The sequence below is a fragment of the Scophthalmus maximus genome, chromosome 19 (assembly GCF_022379125.1).
Source record: "Scophthalmus maximus strain ysfricsl-2021 chromosome 19, ASM2237912v1, whole genome shotgun sequence".
Lineage (NCBI taxonomy): Eukaryota > Metazoa > Chordata > Actinopteri > Pleuronectiformes > Scophthalmidae > Scophthalmus > Scophthalmus maximus.
Genome location: NC_061533.1, coordinates 19,338,626 through 19,351,838, shown reverse-complemented (window position 1 = coordinate 19,351,838; position 13,213 = coordinate 19,338,626). Strand labels below are relative to the sequence as shown.

Genomic DNA, 13,213 nt, shown 5'->3' with positions numbered 1-13,213 from the left:
TTCTTATCTCGTCCCGCACTGAGCTCTGAGAACAGAGATGCAAACGCGGACAAGACCAATGGACACTTTTGTGAGGGGATAACTAGTTGACAGTAATGTCACTACCTGTTTGGTCCAAACTGGCTTTACTTTAACTCAAGTTAAAGTAAAGAGTGCACACACAGAAATAGGTGCAGCTGTTGGCAACTCGATGCAGCTGCTCTGCTGGTGGTTTAAAAAAAGATATATTTTTACCAAACACTGACATGCACAGTCTGTACAGGAAGATACATTGACTTTTCATATAGTGTTGAAACTCCAGCTGGTATTAATGCCATGTCCCCTTAATACTGAGTTCAGCTGTCTTTTTCTGACTGAATGTGTGAGTGACAGTAAACACTGGCATAGCCATCTGGCACCTCCGCCTTCCTGAGGACCGGGGTGTACAACTACAGACCATCATCAACAGAGTATGCCTCCACTAGTATTTAAGGCGTGTTCCCATGGTGACGAGCATTTTGTGCGCTAGCGACCCTCAAATGTGTAACTGTGCTAATCGAACATAGATACTGAGGCAGACAGCGGGCAGACTCGATATGTCCAAGGACTAGACCCGAGACCTGACCTGAGATCTTGGCTTTAATTATGATCTGTCTGTAAATACAAACAGCATTTGTTAAAGGCTTGATTGGCAGCTCTCATTTTTTGGACACAGAAAGTAAGAACCGTCAGAAATCAATTTCAAGATAGACTCTCATTTTGAAGTATCGATGTATTGTGCATTTTGGACAGTGCAGTGAATTCAGATATGTATTAGTCCTGAAAATTTGCTCCCTGGCTTCGTACTTAGTTTATTCATGTACACCACAGAGTGCAGTGCTGAAGAGTAATTCTGGTATGTGGTGCTGAAGTGGTGTGCTGGAGAGAAATACTGCACCCATATATTGTATTTATACAATATACACTACAGCCGAAGTCACAATGAATTTATTCCAATGGTATTGTAGACATCTTGTTTGGCCCCCTAATTGTGTTAAATTGAGTAGATGCTCTTCTGTCATCATCATTTAATACATATACATAAACACATAATAATATTCATATTTAAAGTCATCAATGTAAGGACAAACCAAGTCAACAGTCAAGAGGAAGAACTGTTTAGCTCTTTTATGCAGATGGTAAATAAATAAGAACCAGGTGAAACTGAAAAGATTTAGCTAATCGGTTAGTATTGTAGTGGTCAGATGGATGAAGTCTACACTGACCAAGAGCAAATGATGCCGCGTACACTAACTGACTCTGCAGGACATGGAGTGAGTGGGTGAAGTGTTTGCTTTGCTCATGTGTTAAATGAGTTGATTCATCTGTCAGACTTGTTAGAGTTGAACACACTGGCTCTGGCACACTGGGCTGAGTCAGCCCATGCCTGGACGAAACACACAACTGCCTGTGTAGTGCTTTCAAACGCAGGGAGTAACCCAGGTACCCTGTCCTAGGCCCAATTATATTGTTCCGTTGTGTATTATTGATTTAAATGGCCTGGCTTTTCAAGAATGAATACAACATGTCTCTGTTTGTCATGATACAATTGTGTGTTTTTATTTTTTTTGTCTCTTTGCTCAATAGATAGTATTTGTGTTACATTAAAAATCGCAAATACAATGAGGTCTCTAAAGTATTACAAAAACATTAATCAATAATGTTGTTTATAGTTTGTGTAAATTACAAGAGTTCATTAGTTCTATTACTCAAATCTCAGGTTTCCAGCTAAATAATGTTAAAGCCAACTCAATGTGGGCCCCATTTGTTTCTGCCTGGAGTTCTCTCCATACAAATGTGTCTTGCCTAGGGATTATGGCGTATGCTGATCTGTTTAAAGCGTTAACGCGTCAACAATACAGGACAAAGAAACAGCTAATTCTCTCTGTTCAAGACATTTTGTTTTGCATCATTACGTGTGCGCTGTCACATCCAAATTCCAAAAAGGATTTAAAATGAGGATGGCAGTCATGTTGAAATGCTTAAATCAACAACAAGCTTGAAATTTGTTAAGTATTTTGCATCCATTGCTCTAATCAGTGTGCACACAGTGAAATGTGAGCTTTCAGGGTTTTTTTTTTCAGTTGCTGTTTGTCCTTCAGAATGAACACCTGGAGGCTTAGCCAGCCCACACCAGTTCTGAATTGAAGGATCAATGGATATGAATAGGCAAGCCAATGCAATCTACTGCTTGTACGGGGAGCATTAAAATTGACTGGACACAACTGATACAGGTTGAAATGCCAATAAGTTTTTTGGGATGTGAGGGAAATGAGATTAATGGAAAAGCAGCAGATCTTAGATGTGACTTTGGCGCTGTCTTCAGGCTGCTGTTTACTTATTGCTGTTTGACCTTCACAGGATTTCTCCTCCATGGTGTGCACTTGTTCATATAGTTCATGTCCATGTCAGAATTTATTATCGTCATCTTTATTAGAAGTAGTGAGTAGTAGCAGTAGGGTAATGGTAAAGTTCTACAATAGTAGCGGTATTAGCAGGATTACGCAAAAACTAAGGAACTGATTTGCACCAAACTTGGTGGAGGGGTGGGACCTGGGCCTGGGAAGAACCCATTCAAATTAGGTGCAGATGCTGATTAAGGGGCAGATCAGGAATTTTTCATTCACTTTCTTCAAGTATGTTTTGTGACAAATAAATAATTTAGGTTATCAGAACACTATTAGAACTAGACAATGATGTGTAGGATGGTTTGGCCTTGACAGAGGTGTGCGCTCTACTGAGTGCAGTTCTAGTTAGAACGATCTAACCTTATCATGGGATTTTAATGTCCTAAAAAGTCAGGGAGAAATATACAGCTATTAGCAATATCAGAACCTATGCATCTCAAAGAAGAGACTTAAAGGTGCATTGTGTAGTCATCATTTTCTTATTGTAACACATACACCACACATTTTGACTTGTCATAGCAGGAAAAGGTCAAAGGTTGCGGTGTTCTTTTCCGAGGAAGCCAAGACAGTGTAACAGCTAGAATGAACAATATCCTAAAACTGAAGCGGCTAAATTAATTCAACTGTCGTTATTTTCATTATTCACACCTGTGATTTTCCTACTGTCACATCCTACTGTCAAAATGTCTTCTGTTAAAAAGGCCCACTGTCACGACATGCACACTCGTGTGTGCCTGCATATAGGCCTGTCCCTATAACTTCTTGGACAATATATTGTCCTAGAAATAATTGCGATAGACAATATTTTTTTCATTTTAAGACCGCTTTTAGCTACTGAATCATGTGAGCTTGCAGTACAGGCCCATTGGTCGTTGCGAGTGTGAGTCACTGCACTATTCTCTTACATGATTTGTGTCACTGCCCAGAGAAATGTTATCTAAAGTTTTAAACAATGCAAGTCTTCAAGCAGATGGTAACACCAGAGTTTGTGAGCTGCGCCTCCGAAACAGAGCAGGTGAGAGGATAGAAGCAGCACCACTGGCTGGAATGTTATTGACATTCACTCTTATGTCAACAAATGTGCATGTCAACACAATGGCTATTATTGAGGTCAATAAAATCATTTAGTTCATGTTCATGTATTGTAGGTTAAGTCAATAACGTAACTATTGTGACAGGCGTATGTGTGCGTGCATTTACTGAAGAACTGACGCTGACTTTGTATTGCTTTGCGAGCATCTCTACAGCAAAGGAAATAGCTTAACATACTTTAGTCTGTTAACGTGTACCCCTCACGCATGGTACTTTTTTTGTTAACGATTTGCCCTCTGAAACATCCCTCATAAGTAAAATATAAGGGAGCAGGAGCAAGCACACCATTACTAGTCATTAAGAAGCACTGTATTTACTGTAAATGTATCATGCATGAGCCAGTAGGTTTCTTAGCTCCTGACGAGCACACCACTTGGCCTACATGCTGCTGTCGCCGCAGTGAAGTGAACGCCTCGGAGAACTCTCCAGTTGACATTGCAAATTGCATCCGTGGCACACCTCATGACTGTTGATTGAATGTAATTATATTTTCCTCCTCTGCATTGAAAGGGTTTTTATTTTAACCTACCATCTGTACACACTTGGTCGGAAAGAGTGGAGAAAGAATGCTGTGTGTGTGTTTGTGTGTGTGTGTGTGTGTGGTTAGGAGGGTATCAGAACAGACATAGCTATAAAGGCTAATGTGATAATAACATTGTTACTGTTCTCCTGCGGTGGCTAAAATGGCAGCTTCTTTTAGTCATACTTTCGAAAACATACTAGAGAACCCAGACGGCGTCCTCAGATGAATAATGCATGGGCTATCGCTAACAAAATGTTGGGTTTGAGTGCTGTGCTCTGGTCTAATCATGGCGTCGTCTTGGGTTCTAAACATAGTTTTCTTTTTGCGTCTCAGGAGAATGAGCGTCAAGATTTCCTTCAGAAGAACAAGCATTTGAACCTCCACTTGTTCAACAGCAGTCACAAGGCATCTGAGTATGAGAAGGTAAGAGGCAAAAGTAGTGGCTTAGTGTAGACATATATATAATATATACATCTCAATGCTACTCCATCTACACTTGTTATGATATCCAGCCGATATTTGTCCTCATTTCAGAACATATAAAACACGTTTTAACCATGCGAGTGGTGCAGCTGGATGACATTGTTGGTCTGTTGGTCTGTCTTTCGGTCAGTTGACCGCCTTTGGTCCAGACTGAAATACCTTAAATATTATTGGGTAGATTTGACCAGAGGATGAATCCCGGTGATAATGAGCATTTTACACAAATCACTGCAATACAGCCGAGCTCTTAACGTGTTTGTAGACCCCCAGTGTTGCTTCTTCATGACCACAGCCTCCCTCGTCAGCTCTTATCAGATGACTTTCTGAGTCATACTATAACTCAGCCAAAACTGTCCTATAGGATGCTGGATAAATGGAGCTTTTTTTCCGCGTCCCAGAATATCAATGCAAGCTATGAACAACTCTATTAAAACCTCCTCGCTTTCCTTTTAGACCCAAGACCTCGAAGGCCTTCAGTAGATCAGCAAACAAAGAGCACAAGGCCTCTCTCTATGAACGGGAAGGCAATTTCCTGAAGGAGCTGATTGGCAGGTCGTTGCTGTCGGGGGATTGAAGAAGGGTGAAATGCAGGTTATTGATGTTTTATCAGGACTGGGGTGGCTCATGGACTAGCTATCACACTGATAAATGAGAGCAGCCCTCTGCAGGGCAGTGCGGATATTAGCCCTTGCTTACACCTCCTGTGTTTTGATCCCTGTTGTATCTGAATGAACTAGGATGGGCAACAAACGGTACCTCCCTCTTCCCTTAAGAGACTTTGACCTGCTTCTGCTAAAACGGATATAGTTATAGGGATAGTCATGGTATATATTTATAATATAGTCCTATTAATGAAGATGGGTTTTACTGTATGGAGGCGGACTGTCCAAAGGTGGACTCAGTAGTTTCTGTTTTGCTCTGTTGGTGTTTGATGAAACGCCCTGGTCATTCATACCTGCTATGAGGAAGGGGCTTTACACCATCATCTCACTGTTGCTGAGAAGTCTTTGAAGCTGAGAGCTGAAAAATTCTTCCTCTTACCAACACAACTGTGGGTGTGGGTGACAGATTATGAAGAATTTGTAGAAATGGAAATTGTTATATATTTTACATGCACCGTTCATAATAGCGACATTGATCTAATTGGTGTTAAATTTATGTACAGTATCAATAAAATGTGCAATTGTTTAAGTCAGTTGAAATGTAGTGCTTAGTTAACAATGAAGCATGAATCATTAATTAATCTTGGTATGCGGCCCTTGGAGTCTGTGAATTATGTTACTCTTGCATTATAATAACATTTAAATGCTTTTTATCATAGAAACCAGCCAGCTCCAACATCTGGCCTGTAACAATGTCTGCCTGTAATAAATGCTTGGAATGCTTAAGAGTGGCATTGAAACAAATCTTTTTTTTATACTATGGGGCTTAAAATCAACACTTCAATACCTGGAAAAAAAATTGCTCTACAGTGCAATTCAATTCAATTCAAAAGAACCGCTCTATCTTTAAAAAGGATAATATGTTCACTATGAGACACTGATTTAAATCTGTAGTGAACTATAGGAGACCTTGTGGTGTTTCTCCACCCTAGAAAAAAAGAAACAAGCTGTAAATGTCACAAGTTAATCTAGCCTATATGCTGGCTATATTATTTGTAAAACCACAGCCTTACGTGTAATTATTTTTGTAAGACTCTGACTTTAAGACTTTCTTTTCCACCTTTTATGTTCCCAATCAGAGAAATGGTTGCCTTTGCTTTTTAGCAAACATGTCATTTTGAAACATTGACTTGTGCTTTCTATATGCAGTAATCCAGGTCTCAACTTTTTGTCCCCCACAACTTTGGCCATCCAAATGTTTTATTAGGGAGGATTTGCTTCCAAAATGTTTTGGGGCTGTGAGGAGAAGGTGTGTTTCTGTGGGAAGAGTTGATTATAAACCAAACTGTGTTTATTTACACTTTTTTTTTATCATTTTGCAACAAAAATCCTGGTCAGGTACATGCAATTTTCTCCAAAACAAAAAAACAACAGCTTATTATAAAGAAACAAGAGTGGTTAATGTGTACAATATCCATCCATTTATCTATTTTCTATGTCTACATTCTTATCAGCGTCATAGCATGAACACTATTTGACCACAACCACACTAGAGTGTTCCCAAAGAGTCTAAAAACCAGTCCAGGGCAGCATGAAAATCATTTCTAAAGGTGCAACTGGTTAAAACTGAAAACAAGCTGATTTACTAACTGTAGTGCATCTGCCCTCTCAGTCACTCAAACTGAGCCACTTTGCTCCTTGCTTGTCGTGTCTGCACAGGTGAAGTCTGAGTATGCCCAGCTCAAAGAGACCCTTGGTGCTGTGACGCAGGAGAGAGATTTAGCCCTGTGGGAGAGGAACCAGCTCCAAGGCAAACTGGAGAACCTAGAGCAGGTGCTCAAGGTGAGGAAGCTGGCTCCAATGGCAGACGCTGTCTGTCAATACGTTGGATATTTCTAGTTCTAGTTGTCCGCCTATCATGGGATTCCTAATTCAGGTGTTTTCTCAGAGCCTAACCCTTTGCCAGTACCCCTTCTCCTACTTGTGCTACACTGCCTCCATCTGGTTATCTACCAAAATTCTTTCTAATGTCCCTGACATGTCTGTTGCCTTCCAGTGTCGTGTTTGGAGTTCTGACCAGGAGCTGTGAAAGAGTAGAAGCTTGGAGCAGTCTGCCCCCCTTTCCTTTCTTTTTGCGCCCTTTCATGTTGTCCTACAATCCCTAACCTTTCCTTTCCTGCCTGTCCTCTCTCCCTCTGCTAGATTTATAAGGTATCACTGCTATGTCCTTCTGTAAGGGAGCAGTCCTATTCAGTCCCATTCTGAATGCTTTCTGTCAAACTCAGTGGCTGTGCTCATCTCTCCCTTTATCCGTGGGCTGCTTACCAGACATACGAATTGTGACCTGGCTATATGACCACAGCAATGTGGAATGTAATTTTTGCATGAGGCAGGACAAGAGTTTGGCTTTGTGACGACGGGAAGGGGGCGGAAGAGGAGATAGAGAAAGTGGGTCACCCTTCACGATGATAATGTCACCTACAAGTTTGATGACATTACCTATCTTAGACCTTAATTTTTACTGGCATGAAAATGTCATTCGCTTCTTTCACTTTACAGTGTCGCAAATATTCACATATAGTGGGGGAGCAGTGATGTGACTGGATGACGCAGGCATTATTGTATTATGAAGAGCCTAGCATTCAGTTCCTTGTATTGTATGGCTTCTTTTGTTGTTGTGGATGACCACAGACAAGTGAGCACGCTATGAAGTTTGCTAACCCTTTTCATGTAATGCAAAACCTTGTATTGATCATGCAAAGACAACGTCGCTGAGGACAGCTTTTCAAAGAGCCCTACTAACTAGACTTCTGACAGGTATTGTGTTACCTAAAGGGGGCAGCAAACCTATCTGTGGATTGATGTTAGTGTTTTTTTTGTTCACACAGCAAAGCACCTCTAGTCCTCATCCATAAGCACTGTTGTGCAAAACTGATCTGATCTCACATGCGGATCATTTGACATAAACTGTTCTCACATGGCATTTGCTGTGGCATAGTTTATGTCTCTGTTGTTGTTCAGGGTTGAAAGACCAGCACACTGTTACTCAGCCTCTCTGTGTGTGATGTCCGTGCACATGTAACACCTGTGTTGTCTCTGAGTGTGGAGTAGATAACTGGAGATGAATTTTGTGTTGGCTCAGTGCCGTTTTATTTATTTAGATTTTAGTTCCACTAACAGCAGCCCTCTCTATGCCCTCCCCCCCAACAACCCTCCCCCCTGGCTCTCCACCCCTGCACCCCCTGTGGACAGCATATGCGCGAGGCTGCAGAGCGGAGGCAGCAGCTAGAGTTGGAGCATGAGCAGGCCTTGGCTGTACTCAATGCCAAGCAGCAAGAGATTGACATTCTTCAGAAGGTAAGGATACTCGGAATACATAACACTCACAGTACCAAAAGGGATTGGAACTCTATTGTTTGCCCAGCCTGTGCCTGTGTCATGGTTCAAAGAGCTTTTTGATGAGCACCGGTGTGGTCCAACGTAGGTCAAAGTCCACTCAAAGACTTTATTGTAGAGACCACAGCATAGAATAGAGCTCTCTACAGGCTATAGCAATCACTCCTCTGAAAATCTTCAGCAGTGGCACTACTGGACCTCCCCTAATGCATCCTCTTAACCTCATCCCTCAGCTGTCTATCACTCTCCAAACCCTGAGTGCTCAACATTTCAGGAGTGCTCCCCTTGTTTGTTACAAGCAACCAAATCAAACATTCAAAACCCTGAGTAGATTTGACACTTTTTGGAGGCTTGCTTAAACAAAAAAATGCTGGCCCGGGCCATCCGATGGTTGGTCTTCCTCCTCTGTGCCCTGGAGCTGACTGGAATGTCAAAGCAAGCCTAGCAAGGGTTGAGATTCCTGATAGCGTGAACGTGATAGGAATTGTCACCGATGCTTCTCCAGACACCGTGTGATAACCCAGTGTTGCTGCAGTGTTGCTCTAACTTCAGTCCGCCATTCACAGTCAGAGTTCTCAGCTTTTTTCTCTCATTAACAGAAGCTCATTACTGCCTTATCTTCCGTCAGACACTGGCTGCTCTCTCCTCTCTGCATTCCTCCTAAATTAATTGCCTGCAAAGTAGATTTATGAAAAGTCCACAGATGCTCCCATATTCATGTGGAACACTTGTTTTTCTCAACATATGTCTCTAGTTCCCATAAGAAAAATAGTATGTATTTAGCTATGATTCACTAACCTTTTTCTTCTTGTATGCACTAGCCTCCGCAATTTATTATTGATGCAACATCATTTTATATTTGTTTACAATTATGTTGGTTTGAAGCATATACCCTGACAACAACATCTACAGGAGGTAGTAATTATATAAAGAGAAATGATAATATAATAATAATTCAGAGACCTGTATTGTAATTCATTGGGTCTAGCTAAAACTAAAACATCCAACTTGGCAGTGCTGTAATTAATCCTGCCTAATGAACGTTAAAATGTTCAGTTTGTGTTGAAACCATTTCAGAGAGGCGTTGGGATAACTTCATGACGTCATTCAAAGGTGGCAGTCTGTGGTGTTGTCGAATTGTACTTTGTTATGTAAGCATATGTTTCTATTATTTTGTCCAACCCCTTTAGTCAATGAGGTTAGGCTAAATAACAGATGCACATCTTCTGCATAAAGCGATATAGTTCAATGCCACCATAAACTCCAGTTTTAAAAAATAACATACAGATGAATCGAACAACTTTCTAAAACAATGTTAATATAAACTCAACTTTATAACCTTATTGACAGGAGGATTTATTGCAGGACTGTTGTTTTTCACTAGTTTTAGTTCTCTACTCTACTGATTTACCTGCAAGCATATAATTGTCTCATGTTGCATAAGTCACTGTTTTGAGAGTTAACTAGACTTAACAATACATAAAATATAAAAGGTGAAAATGGTGTAAGAAAAGCCACAATATATTTAAATGGTTGTGGTTGAGTAGGAATTAATAGTGGTTAAAATCAGGACACTGTTGGTGAATGTTAACTGTGAGGAAAAATAAATAACTTGGACTGTGGCTCTCTTTTCAACCATTTTCACCCTGTGCACCATTGAATGTAAAGGTGTTTCTGATTTCGTTGTACATGCCTGTCATTGGTGTTTTAAATGGAAACTAAACTGCATATAAATGAACGTGAACTGAAACACTGCACCCTGTGTTTCCTAGGCTCAGGTTGAGGCTAAAAAGGAACATGAAGGCGCTGTCCATCTGTTAGAGGTGAGCGTCTGGACTCTTGGGCGGGGGCAAGACCTGTGTATATTTCTAGAGCCATTTCCTGCTCTTCTTGACCTCGTACCCGAATATTTGTTTTCCTTTTCTTTTTTTTTACCTCTCATTTTTAAAAATATGAATCCTGGGTTGAGTACATAGATTTACATTTTACAATATTGTTAAATTGACTTTTGAAGTTCATATTAAAACTTTTCTTTGTCAGAAAATTGAATAAATCTAACAAATTTCACAGACTGACATTATCTATCTTTTATTTCTTCTTTCTATTAGGCTTACAATAGGGTGATATGTATAAGAGCCATGTGCTTTGAAGATGTGTAATTGTGCTTTAATTCTTTCCTACATCTCTGTTCACTGTACTGGTGTGTGTTTATGCTTATACAGAACCACTTGGACAGCATGCAGGTATTTCAGAATTGCTTTTATTTATTTACTTGATTTTTCTTTTTTTACTAATATAGTCAATATGGTGTAAAGTCCCCTTTTGTTTACTGCAGCCCAAGATGTATGGTGATCACATTGCAGAAGGATTTTTTCTTCAAGATCTCAGTCTTGAATTTATGTGGTAGTCAAAACGTGAAAGGCAACATGAAGCAGACATCGATTATGAACTGTTTTATCGGTGGTCATTGTCTTTTTGGTTTTCAGAACAATTCAGAGCTGCTTCAGAGCAATCTTTCTTTTATGTTTCCCAATTAAGCAAACTCACAAGTCAGAGGGCTCTTTGACAGACTTGATTGACAGCACATACGGGTCTGACTTGATCATAAAGAAAATTTCAGCTAAACTCACCAAAAAATTGATGAAAAGAGTCAGAAAGTTTCAGAATATGTATCGACTTTAATTAAAAATAAATGCCTGGGAACTCCCTGACTGACCTCAGTTCCACATAATCAAAGCCCATTTTAAATTGAGCCATGCAAATTTAAATTCATGAGACCAGAGACTATTTTTTTAAGCTTGTGTTTAGATGTAAACAAACAAAAATATGACTACGATATGTAGAAAATATATTCAATCTGTAAAAATAAATTGCAATAACATGTCTGGAAGTCTGTGTTTGCAGATAATTCATAGTGAATTATTACCCATTTTTTATATATATTGTCACATACAGTAGGTAGTACTGCTTTGTTATCAAAGGATCACATTGCCAAATAGTGATGAATGTGATTCTTTCCTCTTGTAGCATTGCATGTATGTTATCCAGCATGTTTTTGAAATCCTTTTAAGTTGGCATACAACTTAGAGCTGTATCATACTGTTGAAACTATTACCTCTTCATTTACTAATTTTCTGTTTGCTAACAGCATGTGATATCCAGCCAACAACCCACTGTGCATGAAATGGACTCCAAGTGTTTTAACAGAGCAGCGTGCAGAATAATGTTGCAGCAGGAGTTGCTGTGTGTTGGGTAGTGCTAAAGAAAAAAATCCATGGTGGCTTCAGTGCTTCACATCGAGAAGTGGCTGCTGATGCATGGCACCGCTCAACTTGAGAAATCATGCTGTAGCACGTGGAATTTCCATCATTCCTGCTCAAACGAATAAGTTAATTTTGTGTTACCTTGTGCAAACTTTTAGTTTCCTGCTCTTAAAGTATGTACGATGATATTTTTGATTTTTGATATTGTTAATAAATCCTTCCAAAAAGTCCATCATGAACAATATTTAACAGCTTCCCCGTGTAGATGTGAATCTTTAAAAATAGGTATTCTTTATAGTCACAAATTTGTACTTTCATTTTGAAAAAGTCAAAGTATTTCCTAAAAGCACTGGGCACTAGTTTTTAGCAAATTTTATGGAGCCATTTGCAGCTTCACATTTGGGGCTCTGCAGAGCATACAGTTAGTGTTCAGAGATTGACTTCAATTAATGTGTTTTTAATAGTTTTTGAACAACAAAGGATCTCTACGGCACAGAGGTATATTCAATACCAGACTTTGACTACAAAGATAATACTCGTTCTTGTTGATTTTGGTCTTTTCAGAGTATTGCTTGACAATAAGTAAAAATATAGAATATCATCATGCTCGTCCTCTAAGAAACTATGCAGATTGTGTTATGCATACTTCCGTAAGGAAAGAGGCTTTTTTTATTTTCAGTATTATGATGCTTTGCATGTGATTTGAAACTGTACAGTCAGTAGTGGTTAAGTTATTTCTTGAGGTTTTATTCTCTGTGATGACTGATCCAAATGTTTTAAGTCACAGTCTACAGTAAAATGTCCTTCCTTGTTCTCTTTATGTTTTCACAGTAGAAGTATGAAATGATATACTTACAGTAAATACTGTACATATTTGTGTGTAGTATTTCTGTGTGCATAATGTTCTGTCCTACATACTGTTCTTTCCTTACTTTCATTTCCCTTTTGCTTCTCTCTTTTTGTACCACCCTGTTTCTCCCTGTCCTCATCTACTTGCCCTTCTGTCTTTTTTCTTCTTTTTTTTATCTCTTTCTTTATCTTTCTGTCTCTCACTCCTTCCTCAATGACTCTCCTTCCTCACCATCATCAGGCCAAAGTGCGCGAGCTGGAGGAAAAATGTCGGAATCAGAGTGAGCAGTTCAACCTCCTGTCAAAAGAGCTGGAGAAGTTCCGACTCCAGGCTGGGAAGTTTGATATCCTCAGCACTGAGCCTTTAAATTTATGCGAATCTCCTGGGTCACCCAGCAAAACCCTGTCCCAGCTTCTTAATGGACTGGCTGCCCCCATAGGAAAAGGTATGTGTAGGATCTTATTGATGCTCAGTGCTAACCCTTTTATTATGCCAACTCTTACCAAAGTACTGTGCAGCTTAATAAGTGTATCCTTTCTGTCATGTGAGAGATGCCGGCAGAGAAGTCTGAGGAGTCG

At 39.8% G+C, this 13,213-nt stretch overlaps 1 protein-coding gene across 22 annotated transcripts in view; it reads left to right on the top strand.

The window, feature by feature from the left end:
• Window positions 1-13,213, top strand: part of rimbp2b (RIMS binding protein 2b) — an 89,798-nt gene that overhangs the window by 53,876 nt on the left and 22,709 nt on the right. For 17 of the 22 annotated variants that reach the window (XM_035639531.2, XM_035639527.2, XM_035639523.2 and 14 more), the window contains 6 exons: window positions 4,375-4,464; window positions 6,846-6,968; window positions 8,379-8,483; window positions 10,295-10,345; window positions 10,745-10,765; window positions 12,876-13,080. In XM_035639531.2, coding sequence (XP_035495424.1) covers window positions 4,375-4,464; window positions 6,846-6,968; window positions 8,379-8,483; window positions 10,295-10,345; window positions 10,745-10,765; window positions 12,876-13,080 — 595 coding nt within the window. Of the gene's footprint in view, window positions 1-4,374; window positions 4,465-4,988; window positions 5,116-6,845; window positions 6,969-8,378; window positions 8,484-10,294; window positions 10,346-10,744; window positions 10,766-12,875; window positions 13,081-13,213 lie in introns of those variants that run through there. The other 5 variants (XM_035639524.2, XM_047329143.1, XM_035639546.2 and 2 more) reach the window with 3 other exon arrangements.